The following is a 16,694-nucleotide window of genomic DNA, read 5'->3' on the forward strand; positions in this document are numbered from 1 at the left end:
TTGAGAGGTTGTCTGGTACTGATACAGTGACTCATTGCCAGTTCTGGAATGCATTGTGTGTGTGTGTGTGTGTGTGTGTGTGTGCGTGTATTTGCATAGAGACAATAGCTCTTTCTCCCGTTCTCAAGCATCTTCTTCAGTTGCATCTCTCATATGTGAAATATGTTTTCAGTTACTTTCATGCAAGCTCACTTCAATCAGATCATGCGGCTGTAAAAGCAGATTTGGCCACCAACCCCATTGTATCAAGATCAAACAAAACGCTGCATAGTTTCCTTTGAAGTAATGAATAATGCCTTTATACCCAATGGGCTAAGCAGACATTTGAGAATCATAGAATTGGAAAAAGAGACCAGAGGTCATCCAGTCCATTCCCTCCGAAAGACAAGACCATCCATGCATCATTATCCCTCGTGCATTGCCTGGTGTACTTAAAAAGTAACATGAGAAATGGCCCCAGTTATTATCTGAGATCTCTTCCTGCTTGCAAAGAAGCCCTACTCAACAGATGTATCAACACCACAACTTAAATTGGTTTAATAGGTCAGGCTTTGCATATGGCCACCATAAACTAAAATTGTTGTGTAAACAGAATTTACACAACCATTTTAATGTGCTGGTCTCAGCTATCATTGACTGAGTGGAACTGACTTGTACATACATATGTGTCTTGTAGCAAGCACAAATTGTCCCCTTTGCTAACTGCTGGCATTGGTCCCGATCCTGTTGGGGCAGCACCACCTAGCCTGGCTTTTTAGCCCAGCTGCTAGTCTGGGTTGAGGGAGCGAGTGCTCCCTTAACGTGGGCTCTGTGGTCATGTGTCTCCTTGGGCTCCACATTGCCTGAAACGACACTGAGATGGGTGCCTAGAGCGCCCGTCCCCTGCAGGATTCCCCCAATGCACTGCACTCAGTGTGCACTGCATTGTGGGATACCTGAAGGCTGGAATGCATCATCCTGGCCTCCGGAGCTTCATGCTGCCCGGCACAGCGCTGCTCATCTGGAAGCACTGTCCACGATCCGAGCAACCTTCAAGGGATCATCTGGGGGGAAAGTAAGGTTCGCAGCCTTCCCATCATCGGACCTCCCGCCTTGTCATGTGAATACCCTCAATTTCTAAACAGTTGAGTCTTTAGAATTTTTGGTCTCTGAGTCCTGTGGCCCATGACCAAGCAAGAATCATATCCAAACTTTTCTATACACTTTGCCAAAGTAAATTCAAAAGAATATGAGGATTGAATGATAGTTGTCCTGTTTCTCATTTCATCTGCTTCATAGCAGATATTTCTCTGGTGACAGCATACAAACCCTTCTATATTTTTGTTTTGATTTGCATTGGAGAGGGAGGGAGGGGGCGAGAGATCCATGGACTTGGTTGGGCTTTTGGAAACCATAGAATACAAAGTACAGTTATGATATATAAGTAAGGGCTTTTTTTTTTTTTCTGGGGTGGGGGGAGGTGTTAAATCATGTGGAACACTCAGATTTTTTTGGCAAGAAACCCAAGCTGCCCTGCTTTCCTCTTGTGCATAAATGCAGAACAGCAAGCCATTAGAGAAAGGTCTCACGCAAAGCAAGGCACAGGAACACCTATGAACTCAGCTGATTGGATACAGATTGAGCTTACCACATCTTCCAAAAGGCACTGAATAAGTACATACACATGTAAATACACTCTCAAAACGTTGCAGAAAACTGCACAAAAAAGCTAAAAGCTTTAGGAGGCTATTAAACAATCACACACACACACACACACACACACACACACACACACACACACACACAGTGGTGTTTCAGTTCTTCTACAGCTGACAGCCCTTTTGCTCTCTGGGCATCTACAAATATATCACAGTTTCCTGCCAGTTGCTGTTATGGCCTCCCCCCAAAATCCTGGGAAACTGTAGCTTGGTGAGGGATCTGAGAATTCAGCTTGCCCTGCCACCCTCAGAGAATTACAGTTCCCAGAGTTCTCTGGAGGAGAGGAGATTTCTCTGAAGCCAGTAAGTTGTGGTATAGATGAGCTCATTGAGTTGGGCTTCTTTGCAAGTAGGGAGGGATCACAAACAATAACCTGGGAACTGAGAGTCCTTTCTCAAGTTACTTTTAAAATACACCATGAGGCTCTACACACGATCAGTGAGTAGAGCCTTACTGGGCTCTCCCTGCAGATGAACAGGGAGCTCGCCTGTGACTACCAGTTCTATCACAGAGCCAGTAAGGGCAGCGGGGATGAGGGGCCTCCCGGCCCCCAGGAGTCCCAGAACGCCCCGTGTGAGTGTGAATAGACTCAATGGTGTAATGCACACCTTAAACTGTGGATATCCACCGGAAGTGCATTTCATAGGCCAGGAACAGCTACAGAGAAGGCCCAGCTCCAGGTTGCCACCAGACATACTGGTGGTAACTGGAGACGGACGGACCTCTCCAGATGACCTCAATGTGCGATGGGGAACATACAGAAGAATGTGCTCTCTAAGGTAGCCTGGACCCAAGCTATTCAGGGCTTTAAAGGTAATAACCAGCACTTTGTATTTCGCCCGGAAACATATCGGCAGCCATAGCAACTGTTTTAAAACAGGCATAATATGGTCTCTCTGGGTTACCCCAGAGACCAATCTGGCTGCTGCATTTTGAACTAACCAAAGTTTCTGAACTACATACAAAGGCAGCCCCATATAGAGCGCATTGCAGTAGTCTGTCAGTATCGGGCTACCTGGCAGGGAAGTTCACAATACCAAACGGAGCTGCAGAAACAAGATACGGCTCGGACACAGTTCTTCTTTATCGGGCTTGGCTGCAAGCTGTCGACACGAAAGTTGACAAACGTTGCTTTCCAGCAGTGAATAGAAAGCGGGTGACATAATTTATAGTACAAGCGAGAGCTCCCAGCTGGCAGGAATTCAAGGTTTATCAGCCCTCTGCAAGAGCCGTTTACTCCTCCTGATAGTTTCTAGCTGTGTTCTTTGTCTTGTAACACGCCTCTGTTGTGGAGTCAGTGGAGGTTGCTTGCATAGCTCCTCTTCTGATTGGTCCGTCACGGTTTCTGCTGTCTCAGGTTGTTGTGCCTGCTCTGAATCATCAGCCAGATCTGCCTCAGCCATTTCTTGGAAGCTGACAGCCGGGCTCTGCCCCTCAGACACCCCGGCATCGGCTGGAAAGTTGACAGCTTCGCCTTCCTCCTCACTGTCTGCGATCGAAGGCGTGACATAGACGAGCCTGGAGGTTACCAGATGATACACCACTGTTTTGAGAGCAAAGAATGGATGCAGCTGTCAAGTCACACACACACACACACACACACACACACACACACACACACACACACACGGGTTTGGATAGCTGTATGGACATGCCACTGGTAACTCTACAAAAGCATGGTTTCTAGTAGTGTGGATAGAGCACTCCATAAGGTTCACATGACCTTAGCTTCTAGGGCTGGGGGGGGGGGGGGCGGGGAACAGTGTTCCCTGTAAAAGGGAATCCCAGATGTTGTTGTCTATAGCTCCCAGAATCTCTAGTTGCAGTGGGCTTTGGCTGAGGATGCTGGGAGTTGAAGTAAAGAAGAGAACATCCGGGATTTTCTGTTAGAGGGAACACTGCTGGGGGCAGGAGCTTACCTGCTTCCGTCCCTCTGAAACAATCTTTACTGCTCCCGGCCCCATTGCACTGCACACCCACACAACTGATACGTGAGCGCTCCCATAGTCGCAAGGCAAATGGGGGAAACCTAGCTGCATCCTCTGGGATTACCAGTGGATTCTAAAAGCTGGAATGGGGCAGTCCATATCGGGTAATCAAATATCACCATTTTGCTAGTCTGCATCATAAAAATGAAAAGGGGTGGGGGTGGGGGAGCCTGCAGTTTTCAGAAGAATGACTAATCCTACAGGATTGTTTGATAGCAAGTCACTAATTTCTTGTCTGAAACTGTAATACTAAACCCCAAAGAAAGTCTGGGGAAATGCCTGCTAATGAAAGTTTAATCCACAGCAATAAGCTAGAGAATTTTGCCTCCTTGGTACACTTTCGCCCAGATCCCCGTTTTTAGCAGTTATGTTTATTTCTTCTTCCTCTCATTTTAGCTGTTGCAAAAATACACAATATGCTTTTGCATATCAAGAAAGCTGGCCCAATCCAAGAGGCTAAGGCAGGACAGGCTGCTTGCTTCCTGGGCTAGCAGGATTTTAAAGATTGCAGAGAACATATTTTGGGGTGAACACAATCCTCTCCTGCCCAGGCTCTTGGGACATGGTCTGAGGCATTTGCGGGGGGTGTGTGTGCTTCTGCTCCTCTCTTGCCCAGCTGCACCCATTTCCCCTCATTCCATACAGGTGAGCAGAAAAAGTCCCCTCCTTTTGAAACAAGGAAAAGGGTCTGCAATTGGGAAAATTTTCCTCAAGGAGGAAACTCAACACATAAGGTTACAAACAAGAAAATGCATGAGGTGGGAAGCCCAATTTATATTTGCCTAGAGCAGCAAAATCACTTGAGCAGGTCCTGTGTATTAATGTACATCCACTTAGAGGAGCTTTTTTGGTCTTGGATTACCACATTCGGAAAGCTAGCCAGTTCCATTGTGACATATGCAACTTTCTGCCAAAGCAAGCAGCCCTTTCTAGTAATGTGGTCCAATGAGCACAGAGTTGGGGGACCAAAATTTGCCTTCTCTCTGAAGTGGGGTTCATTGTAGGTCAAGCCGAACAACACTGTAGTTGTAAAACTGGCTGCAAATTAAGGATATAATCCTGCTCATGGTGATGTGAAAATAAGTCATCCTGAAATCAGTGAGGTTTACCCAAGTTTACTTGTGAGCAGAATTGTGTCATCATAAGCTCCCAACTCTTATTTATTATGGACAGTCCATGCTTTTGGACTCTGTTCACGGCAAAGCACTGCCCCTCTGTTGTCCCATTTCCCCACTTGGGGATGCCTTGTTCAAGGCCTCGAAAAACTGAATCTCCAAGTGTGTGGGAGGTATTCTGTCTCTTGTGCACCTGAATGTCAATGGGTGCACAACACTAAGGTGCTATGCATTACACAGAGAGTAGAATCCAGTCTTCAGCAATGTGTAATAACAGGCCGGGGGCGGGGGCGGTGCTTGGGCAGTAACCCTTAGTATCAGTAATGGCTGGTGCAGGTGCTACGGGGGGGGGGGGGGGCACGGCAGCGAGAGGCACCTTTAAGTGTAAATTAATAGGTGCTTACCTCCTCTACCACCACATCTGAATGCTGCTTCTAGCAGCAGTGTACCGGCCAGCACCCTCTGCAGTGGGGGATGCCACTCACCTGGCCTCCACGGGGCAGACCCCTGACGGCAGCCAGGTGAGTGGCGGAGGCAATCTCCTACTGCAAGGGGTGCTGAGTGGCACACTGCTGCTCGAAGCAGCGTTCAGGTGAGGAAGAAAGGAACATAAACTCTGGCAAAAGAAATGCAAGGGCACAATAAGAGATGCAAAGAGAGGGTTTGAGGAGCATATAGCTAGAAGTGTCAAGGGAAATAACAAAAACTTCTTTAAATATATCAGAAGTAGAGAACCCGCCAGGGAGGCGGTTGGACTCTTAGATGATGAGGGTGTGAAAGGGATTATTACGGAGAATAAGGAGACTGCAGAGAATCTGAATGAGTTCTTTGCATCTGTCTTCACGGTGGAGGATATTGCCCATATACCCGCTCCAGAATTGAGTTTTTCAGGTTTAGCAGCCGAGGAACTGGGTGAATTTGAGGTAACAAGGGAAGATGTTCTAAACTGCCTTGAAAAGCTAAAAATTAACAAATCGCCAGAGCCAGATGGCATCCACCCAAGAGTTCTGAAGGAACTTAAATATGAAATTGCCAATCTCCTAGCAAAAATATATAACTTGTCCCTACAATCAGGCTCTGTCCCAGAGGACTGGAAAGCAGCCAATGTGACTCCAGTTTTCAAGAAGGGATCCAGGGGGGACCTGGGAAATTACGGGCCGGTCAGCTTAACTTTGGTGCCAGGTAAATTGATGGAAAGCACACTTAAGGACAAAATTGTTAAACATATAGAAGAACAGGTCTTGTTGAAGGAGAACCAGCATGGCTTCTTCAAGGGAAAGTCTTGCCTCACTAACTTTTGGAATTCTTTGAGAGTGTCAACAGGCATGTGGATAAAGGTGGTCCGGTTGACATAGTATACTTGGACTTCCAAAGAGCTTTTGATAAAGTTCCTCAACAAAGGCTCTTGAGTAAACTTAGCAATCATGGAACAAGGGGACAGGTTCATGTGTGGATCGGTAACTGGATGAAGGACAGGAAACAGAGTAGGAATAAATGGACAGTTTTCACAATAGAGGTAGGTAGGAAGTGGGGTCCCCCAGAGAGCGGTACTGGGATCAGTGCTCTTTAACTTGTTCCTAAACGATCTAGAAGTTGGGGTGACCAGCAAAGTGCCCAAATTTGCAGATGACACACTATTTAGAGTAGTGAAACCCACAACAGATTATGAGGAACTCCAAAAAGATCTCTCCAAACTGGGTGAGTAGGTGACAAAATGGCGAATGCGGTTCATTGTAAGCAAGTGTAAAGTGATGCACACTGGGGCAAAAAACCATCACATATATGCTTCACTTCACTTATATGCTGATGGGATCTGAGCTGTCGATGACTGACCAGGAGAGAGATCTTGGGGTCATGGTGGACAGCTCCTTGAAAGTGTTGACTAAGTGCGTGGCAGCTGTGAAAAAAGCTAATTTCATGCTAGGAATCATTAGGAGGGTTATTATATATTATAATGCCCTTATACAAATCTATGGTGCGGCCACATCTGGAGTACTGCATACAGCTTTGGTCACCCTATCTTAAGAAGGATATTGTAGAACTGGAAAAGGAGCAGAAGAGGGCAACCTTCCTTGTGAGGCTAGGCTACAGCATCTGGGGCTTTAATCTTGGAAAAGAGGTGACAAAGGGGAGACATGATCGAAGTGTATACAATTGTGCATGGAGTGGAGAGGGTAGACAGAAAGAAGTTTTTCTCCCTCTCTCACAACACTAGAACCAGGGGTCACCCCATGAAACTGAAGGTTGGGAAATTTAGGACTGACAAGTGGAAGTACTTTTTCACACAGCGCATAATTAACTTATGGAATTCCTTGCCATGGGATGTAGTGATGGCCACCAGCTTGGATGGCTTTAAAAGGGGTTTAGACAGATTCATGGAGGACAGGTCTATCAGTGGCTACTAGTCTGATGGCTGTGGGCCATCTCCAGCCTCAGAGACACGATGCCTCTCAATACCAGTTGCAGGGGAGCAACAGCAGGAGAGAGGGCATGCACATACCTCTTGCCTGTGGGCTCCCCAGAGGCATCCAGTGGGCCACTGTGTGAAGCAGGATGCTGGACTAGATGGGCATTGTGCCTCATCCAGCAGGGCTGTTCTTATGTTCTTGACATTGTCTACACAGACTGGCAGCAGCTTCTCCAAGGTTGCAGGCAGGAGTCTCTCTCAACCCTATCCTTGAGATGCCAGGGAAGGAACTTGGAACCTTCTGCATGCAAGCATGCAACTGCTCTTCCGGAAGCATCCCCATCCCCTAAGGGACATAACTTATGGTGCTCACACATGTCTCCCATTCAAATGCAAGCCAGGGCAGACCCTGCTTAACAAAGTGGACAATTCCAACTCTCCTATGGAATTTCTCAAAGCCTGTCAAGGGATTAAAGAATCTTTGCTGATTAACTGTAAATTAAATTTGCACATCACCATAAGCTTGGTACTAGAGGTTTCTTCCAACTACTCGATCAAGTGAGATAAATTACACTTTAATAAACAAAAACTACTGCTTATTGTTAGAAGGAGAGGTTATGGGCTGCCAGCCACTGGTTCCCAGGAAGCATGCGCTCCTGGTGCAAGCTGACAATTCTGGTCCTGCTGTGTCATGTGAACCTGCCAATGTCGGAATGCCAAGCCACATTTCCCTCCACCACCCAGTATCTGCCACTTGACTTCAAATCTGGGTTTCAGATGGCTGGCAAAGGGAAGTGCAGCTTGGCAACCCAACACTGGGGCATTTGCACGATACACAGGACCAGAAATTGTGACTCGTGCCAGCAGCATACACTCCCCAGGACCTGGCAGTTGGTGACAGCCCTGACACCGTCCATCTGAACTTACCTTATCTTTAATGTTTTTTCCTCTTTTTAATTCCGTTATATCAATTCACTTAAGACAGACCAACAAATTAAAATTAGTCCTAATTCAAAGCTTTAGGCACTGATCTGCTAACACTAGTTGTTACGATTGAAACCCATGGGGGTGGGGAAAAATAAAGTTAAATACAACGAATCTAAATCCCATTGTATTCATTGGGTGTTAATCACAACTAACTTTAATTGGATCAATCTGTTGCCTATCCTATTGATTGAAGATTTTAGCCTTAAGTGTTACAGATGGCATCCAAAAAAGCATAATAGGGATATAAAGAAAATGGGTGCCAAGAAGTGTCTCTTCACTGACCTCTGCTTCACTAGGAATACTGAGAGAATACACAGCCTACAGTCTCAGGTGAGATGTAGCCAGAAACTGCCAGCAATAAGTACTCACAGCCAGAAAGATTTAATTTTTGCTAGATTTTTCATCCCTGAGAAATTTGAACTAAGATTTGTTCAGACATCACCCTTAACATTTTCCCCATCCTTAGGCAATCTTTCAGCCCTGCTAACATAAAGTACATATTGGCCCAGATTACAAATAGAAATGAAATCTTTGGCCATATTAATTTGAGGAATTCCTTACTCCCCCCACCCCCGTCTCATAGTTAAAATGAAAATTACCTATTCACTTTAAATGCCTACCACATGTTCTGTCTTTTGTCTTTGCCTAGGAAAGAGCAATGCATTGTCATAACAAGGATGTCATAAGTGGGATTGAATTTCATACTCTAAAGATGAGATGGGAAAGTTGGCACAAGTGTTGGCAGCATTCTGGGTTAAAAAAACACACCACCAAATGTTAAGTCTGCTAAACATTTCCTCCCTTCAATGTTTTAGAAGTATGTTATAGGATTTCACTCCCTTCTGAGCAATAAAAGAACTGAATCCAAGGATGCCCAGCCTCCGCACATACTCTTTGTGCTAACCTGTGGGAGGACACACAGCTCAGTGGCAAAGCACATGTTGTGCATGCAGATGGCCCCAGCTTTCAATCCCTTGAATCATCAACTAACAAGAAAAGGCTGGGAAAGACCTCTTGCTGAAGCTCAAACTCCACATCATCTAAGGTCCATAACCATTTTTAGCCACTTTCCAGTAGGCTTATGAGATCACCTGGCTTTCCATGTGTGTGCGTGTGTGTGTGTGTGTGTGTGTGTGTGTGTTCCCATCTCCCTGTCTCAAAACTTTGCAGTGCCTGGACTTCGCTCTCAAATGGGACTGTGCGACCCTATTTGAGAGCAAATACCAGCCAATGCCACATTCACAGCGTGGTCAGAAGCTGCTCTCCCTGCCCCATTTGGGAGCGAAGCCATGGCCCCTGCATCTGACATCAGACGCAGGGTGTGTGGCTGGGGTGCCAGGCATGGCCTCTGATTGGCAGTGGCCCGGGTTCTTTGAACCCATCCGCTCAATGGTGGCTCTGTCCGAAATCGAGTACAGTTGTATGGACACAGAGGGACACCTCAACAGCATAGCTTGTGATGATGTCATCCACCCCATTTGAGGCGCAAGTGAGTTAGGGTTCCGGCGAAAGTTCCATTAGATCCAGAGTCCTATCGCGCGTGTGCGCGTGCCCAAGGCCCCAGTTGGGCCTGAGACTTTGGCAAGAGAGGAGCTCTGTTCGCGAGCTCCTCTCTTTTTTTGGCAAACAATGTGGTGAGCACTCGGGGGGGGGGGGGCGGCGGGTGGGAGGGAGGGGGCGGGAGGGCGGCAGTAGCTTTCCTTTGCCCCTAATCCGCTCGAGGGGGGGGCGGAGGCGGCTTGTTTCCAGCACCCCAATTATACAATAGAATACGGGCGCTGGAGGGGGCAAAGAGGCGGGAGGGGTAAGCAAGCCCTCCCCGCCCTAAAAGGAAGGCCCCCCTTCGGTGCTGGTCCGGACTGCTCCAGACCATGCACATCCCTAGAGACTGGGACACATTGTCCCGGCCTCCAGAGCTGCGCACTGCGCCACATGACGCTGCTCATCTGGGAGTGTGGTCTGCATTCCCAGAATCATAACACTGCTCATCTCAGGAAAGGTGAATAAAACAGGCCTTTCCCAACTGGTTCTTTTCCAGCAGCAGCAACAAGAGCAACACCTATGGCAGAAAAGATACCAGCTTCATAATTCCCCCTGTACCTTTTCCCCATGGGGCAAATAGCAGCTTTGCAGGGAGGTGATTTTGACTGGAACATACCAGGGGGAAGGGTTATACCCACCTCCAGCATCACGGCCCCAATCCAATCGCCTCAGCTGCTTTTAACTTTTTTTTTAAAAGACCATGCAAGACCATAATCATGCCCTTAGCTTGAGTCCTTAGGGAGCTGCTGCCAATCAGAGTAGATAGAACTGGGCCTGATGCCTAGACAATACAAGGCAACCTTTTATACCTTTATAAGAAATGTGTTTCTGTGTGTGAAGTTAGAAAATTTTTGAAAAATAGAAAAATAAACTGCTTTAAGTATTTAGCTTTACATCCCATGGAATAAGGGAAATGGAACAAGAGGTACAGAAAAGCAATGGAAGCCGGGGGAGGGAGCATGAAGCTGTCAGATACTGAAGGTCTTTCCTTATAAACACGCAGGGCTATTTTTAGTTTTCTCATGTAAAAAGTCAGAGAGATGAAGAATGAAGTGATCCGTTTCCAGCAGAAAAACCGGTTGAATCTTCATTAATAATTCCTTATAGGAGTCTATGTGTGCCTTTATCTGACAGCCTGACAAGCCATACTAAACAACAGCCACTGCAAAAATGTGAAAGATACCATCTCAGCACTGGGCCTCGCTGAGGTTCCATTGTCATGTTACATGAAGAATGGCGGAAAAGGACCCATCTTAACAGATAGACACCTTGACACAGAGTTATTCTATCCGGACTTTAAGTAAATGTAAGTGTGACATTACAGATTTAGTTGACAGGAGTGGTTCCTTTTTTTGCCATGGTGTTTTGGATGCTTCATCTGATAACCACCCTGTTCCTATTAAAGCTGTTAAAAACAAACAAACCACCCAAAATACTTCCTTTATCTTACCTTGAATCTTACCTTGAACTTTAGAAAGGGATCCTAGCTCTGAATAGAATATATACAACAGATGACTATGAGGCAGCATTGCCCAACAGGCAAGACAGTGGACTGGAAGTTGAATAGACCAATTTTATTTTCTTCTTCCCACCCTCTATATTGAGCATGGTGTTTCTCTACAATTTAGAATACTTTCAGACAGGTGCTATGCACCCAAGATGATCTGAGCTTCCGTGCAACACAAAGTGGTTCCCCACATCTATTTACACCTAACTCCTGACCTTGTTGCTGCATTACACCTACAGTATATGGATGTATAGATCCAGGTCTGTTCCTGGTTAACCAGAATGCAAAATTATTTTTGGTGAATTTTCTTCATTCTGTACACCAGCTTTGCACACCACGTTGGATAGTACAGTGCTATAATGTGGACATAAAGGAAAGGAAAGGTTGTGCTGTCGAGTCGGTGTCAACTCCTGGTGACCACAGAGCCATGTGGTTTTCTTGGTAGAATACAGGAGTGGTGGACCTACCCAAGTTAAATCTTATCTTAGCCATCTTGATGAAACACCTTAATGAAACAGACCGAGACAAGCAACTATATGCTTCAGCCTCAGGAACATACTGTGCATTAGAGGGGAAGTGGATGCTTTACACTTCCATTCTGAGTTTTGTATGCCACCCTCAGATTCTGGCACTGGTGAGAGGAGGGGGACTTTAACCCACACTGGTTTTGATCTGGATCAGCTCCCTGATGGCTGCTATTTGACAAGGGGGAAAAGCTCTTAGCATCAGTGACAAATAGCAGCTGTATGTGTGGGAGTCGGTTTCAGACTGGGACTGTGGCAGGGGTAGGATTAAAGTTCCCAATCCACGGGGAGCCAATCTGGCTGCTATTTATTCTTGAAAAACCAAACATAGATATGCTAAGCATGCAATAACTGTAAGATATAGTTACCACCATCGGCTAGGAGAGCTGATCTTGTGGTAGCACACATGAATTGTCCCCTTTGCTAAGCAGGGTTCATCCTAGTTTGCATTTGAATGGGAGACTGACTATATGTGTAAGCACAAGATATTCCCCTTAGGGGATGGAACAACTCTGTGAAGAGCATCTGCATGTTTGCATGCAGAAGGTTCCAAGTTCCCTCCCTGGCTTCTCCAAGATAGGGCTGAGAGAGATTCCTGCCTGCAACCTTGGAGAAGCTGCTGCCAGTCTGCGTAGACAATACTGAGCTAGATGGACCAATGGTCTGACTCAGTATACAGCAGCTTATTGGAACATGTTCCAATGTTCCATATGGAGTAACTGGCCTACTTCTTTTAAGAACTATTGTAATAATGCATGGGATAATATAATTATTATGGTAATATATGTGGAGAACTTAGGAAAAGCTGTATGTAAACTGTGCATTATTATAACTATGAGTAGTATTTTAATATGGCATCTATGGTCTAAAGCCAAACAAGAAACCCCATCTGACCATACAATGAGACGATTCACGCGAGCAGCAGAAATCGGACTAAGGGAGCCCAGCCTGGTTCCTGCTGCTTGTGTGCAGCTACAGGAGCTGTGCGGCTCCCAGCGGCAAGCGCACCTAAATGCGCCTCCCCTTAAAAGAGGTTAGCAGAGCAAGCTTGCAGCCATGGTGGACACAGTTGGGGAGGGGGGACCCCAGGAATGCACCGTGCAATCACACAGTGCATTACTGGGGCTCCGGGGGGCAGGGGCTGGAGCGCTGCATGGCAACACTTCCCTGTGCTTGACCCCCGGAGCTGCTGGACGGGCCACTGCCGGGCACAGAAGTGCCCGAGCAAAGCCGCTGCTCATCTGGGCGGCCGATTCCAACAAGAGGAGATCATCTGTGGGGAGATCATGATCATCTGTGGGGAGAGCAGGTCAAACCCGCTTTCCCTGCAAACTCCCTTACGGCTCTTCACACTAATTGTGCGCTCAATCCTCGGAGCTACTGGATAGGCTGCCGCTGGGAGCAAGAGTGCCCAGCAACAGGCTTCCCTGTGCTTCCCTGCACTCGATCCCCGGAGCTGCTGGACGGGCTGCCACCGGGTGCAGAAGTGCCCAAGCGAAGCCACTGCTCGTCTGGGTGGGTGATCCACCTGGCCAGCAATAGGCTGGTGATCATCTGTGGGGAGAGTTGACCAAACCCGCTCTCCCCACAAACCCCCTTATGGCTCTTCACATGAATCATGTGAAGAGCCTCAATGACTACTCTGAGCTTAGATTTCAGCCGACACTCTCAAGCCCAAATCCATGTGCACATGCTTTGTACAAGGTTGGGCCATGGCCTGTCTAGCCCAGTACTACTTATTCTCCCTGACAGTGGCTCTCCAGTCTTAGGTGGTGGAGGGGTGTCATTCCTTGAGATTTATTTTTTTAACTAAAGGTGTCAGAAATTGAACCTGGGACCTTCTGCATGCAAACTATGGCTTCTTCCATTGAGCTATGGCCTAGTCCTGTGTTTTCTAGACCACACTGACACCCCCATCTGACTGATATGCGGATATAAACATACTAATGTCATTACTTTATTCATAGTTCCTAGGGTTGAGACAATGCCCATTTTGTAGAAGTGATAAAAGCAAGGGATGACTATATAAATGTAAGGCTGAATTTGACCCAGTTTCAAAACGGTGCAGGTATCCTCTGCAGCAAGTGAATGGCTGGTTTCCTCCTGATCTTATCAGTATTTCCTAAGCCGTGTCTGTCATGAGTGGTTTTGTTAATAACCTTCTTGTGATCTCAGAGCAAAGGTTGCCTGGCAGCTTTCTCCTCTTCCTGCTGCCTGTCAGGATAGGAAATCACAACTTTTAGGAGACTATGACACAGAGGGAACTGGATATCACACAAGGGGTCAAGGGTAAGAATGCATGAACTGAGAATATGCAGACTTAGCAGCAGCTGCTGCTTCGACAGGAAAGGCAGGCCTTGTGTCTGTCTTCCTTTGTTTACTATCTTTGGATGTCCCAAGGAAAAAAAATGTGGCACTAAGTTAGACATCAGAGCCATGTAGCAAAACCAAAATAATTGATGGTAGACTGGACTTGTATCAATTTGGCATGCGGAAAAGCCAACAAAATGATTCAGACTGAGAGAATCATTCACTGCCCTGCCTTTATCTATCTATCTATCTATCTATCTATCTATCTATCTAGCACATTTTTATATCGACCATATGCAAGTCACTGAGCAATTCACAATCTAAAAACACAATTAAAACATTAACACAGTTTAAAATACAGATAAAAACTCTAAACTTTAAAACTTTAAAACTATAAACTTAAACCAATATGCTTTCAGGTTCTTTTTAAAAACATCCAGAGAAGGGGAGACTCTGATTTTGTTAGGAAGTGCGTTCCAAAGTCGAGTCATCACCAAGCGAGGCAGTGGCAGCTGCAACCGGACCTAGTCCCCACATGATCTTAGTAGGTGGCGGGGTTCATGAAGAAAATCTAAAATACCTTGGGTCCAAGCTATTCAGGGCTTTATAGGTAATAACCCGCACTTTGTATTTCACCCGGAAACTTATTGGCAGCCAGTGTCATTCTTTTAAAATGGGTATAATATGATATCTTTGGGTAACCCAGGAGACCAACCTGACTGCTGCATTTACCAGCTGCAGTTTCCAGACTAGATACAAAGGCAGCCCAACGTAGAGTGCATTGCAGTAGTCAAGTCTGGATGTTACTAGCATATGCACCAACCTTAAAGCCTTCCAAGGCTTCTTGGAATCCTATTGCTTCCGAGAGCCTTTGGGTGAACTATCCTAATAGGTCCTACACCCCTGCAGAGGACGGTTGCGGCTGTGAGTCCAACCATAACTAGATGGTGGTCCATCCATGACAATCGGGAAACTGCAGGAGTTCCCACCCATGGAGCCTGATCAGAGCAAAAAACCAAATTGAGAGTGTAATCAGCAACATGCATTGGTCCCGAGACCACTTGGGATAGGCCCATACTTTTTATGGCCACTATGAACTCCTGAGCTGATCCTGACAAATTGGTCCCAAAGTGAACATTAAAGTCCCCCAGAACTCAGTCTGGGAAGACTCCAGTGCCAGCTCTGCAACCAAGTCAGTCAGTTCGGGACTCTGTTGGGCAGCAGAGTGAACATTACACCAACAGATGTCCCAGTATATCCTTGGTCTCCAGGCATAGGTACACATACTTAATTTAGGCCAATTCCCTGACAGGAACCCTGGTAAGGGAGATATTATTCTTATACACCACAGCCACTCCTCCCACATCCCACCCACATCCCACCCACATCCTCTCACCTGCTCCACAACAAAATATCCTGCAGAGAGAAGCTGGGCCCAAACTGGATCTGTAGCCCCACCCCATCCACGTCTCTGTAATACATACCAGGTCAGCTCCATCATCCACAATCAAATCGTGGATGGTTTTTGTTCTATTTTTGAACTGACCTGACATTACAAAGAAGCAAGGTGAGGTTCTGTGGGAAGTTGGTACTGCTCCTCAAGGTCAAGGAGCCGGCAGGGGGGCAGGACTGGGTAAGAACTGTTAAGTTTATGATCTGCCTTTCCCTGTAATGGTCTGCTACGATGCAATGCCACATCCTCCTCTGTTCCCCACCACCAGTGGAATAGCCCCAGCTATTGAACACTGATCTCCAGTTACACTGAAACACACACCTGTATAGACCTAGTTAATACAAAGAGAGCTTTTGAAAACAACAGCATGGCTTGCCCCAGCCCTCAGATCCATCCCCAAAGCCCGCTCCCAAAGCCCAGACCTCTTTGGTGCTTATCTACAAGTGCTCGCATAGCGGCCCACTATCAGCTGTACTGATGGCTGTTCCTTTGGCACAGCCCTCACCTTTATAGCTACAATGGTGGCCAGCCCCTCTTTCTAGCAACAGAGCCAGCTGAAAGTTATTACAATTAGCCAGAAGATAAGTAGCCCACAAAGTAACAGCAAAAAGCACAGCAGAGTCTCTTTGCCGGCAGATCTTACAGTTGTCCTTGGTTGTCAGCAGATGAAAAACCAATAAAGATAAGCTGGTAAATATGGCTCCCAACACTGCTACCTGTTATTTCTTCTGCTCCCAGGTGTGATCGCTCACAGGAATTAAAATAACTTAGTTACATCTTTGGGGCATCTTGCTTATTATCTATGTATCTGTATTAGAGATTAAGACAGATTTCTGTAAAAAGGCCCCAGGAAAGCACATCAAGGGGTATTTGGGGTAAAAGGTGAGAACCTGACTTAATATATACAAAATATATACATAATACCAGCATGCATTTGGGTTTTACCATTTGGGAACCATGTCTTTTGACATCAGCCCTTCCAAATAATACTAAAAAGTCAGATTCCTCAAACATATACGTCCCTGTGATGAAATGGTGCAGGACTATTTTCATGCAAATTGGCTTAGAATCCTTTGGAGCTGTCAATCATAAGAGGCAGTAAGAGAGTGACAGACGGAAGTGAAATTCAGTTAGAGTGGGTATTTGAGTCTGGGTAAGAACAG

At 46.3% G+C, this 16,694-nt stretch overlaps 1 protein-coding gene across 1 annotated transcript in view; it reads left to right on the forward strand.

The window, feature by feature from the left end:
- Positions 1-2,168: 2,168 nt before the first annotated feature.
- The window catches only part of LOC128332382 (uncharacterized), a 61,914-nt gene continuing 47,388 nt past the window's right edge, over positions 2,169-16,694 (forward strand). The window contains exons 1-2 of the mRNA XM_053266667.1: positions 2,169-2,271; positions 5,240-5,393. Of these exons, the coding sequence (XP_053122642.1) occupies positions 2,169-2,271; positions 5,240-5,393 (257 nt within the window). The remainder of the gene's footprint in view (positions 2,272-5,239; positions 5,394-16,694) is intronic.

This window comes from Hemicordylus capensis, chromosome 1, assembly GCF_027244095.1.
Source record: "Hemicordylus capensis ecotype Gifberg chromosome 1, rHemCap1.1.pri, whole genome shotgun sequence".
In the NCBI taxonomy this organism is placed as follows: domain Eukaryota; kingdom Metazoa; phylum Chordata; class Lepidosauria; order Squamata; family Cordylidae; genus Hemicordylus; species Hemicordylus capensis.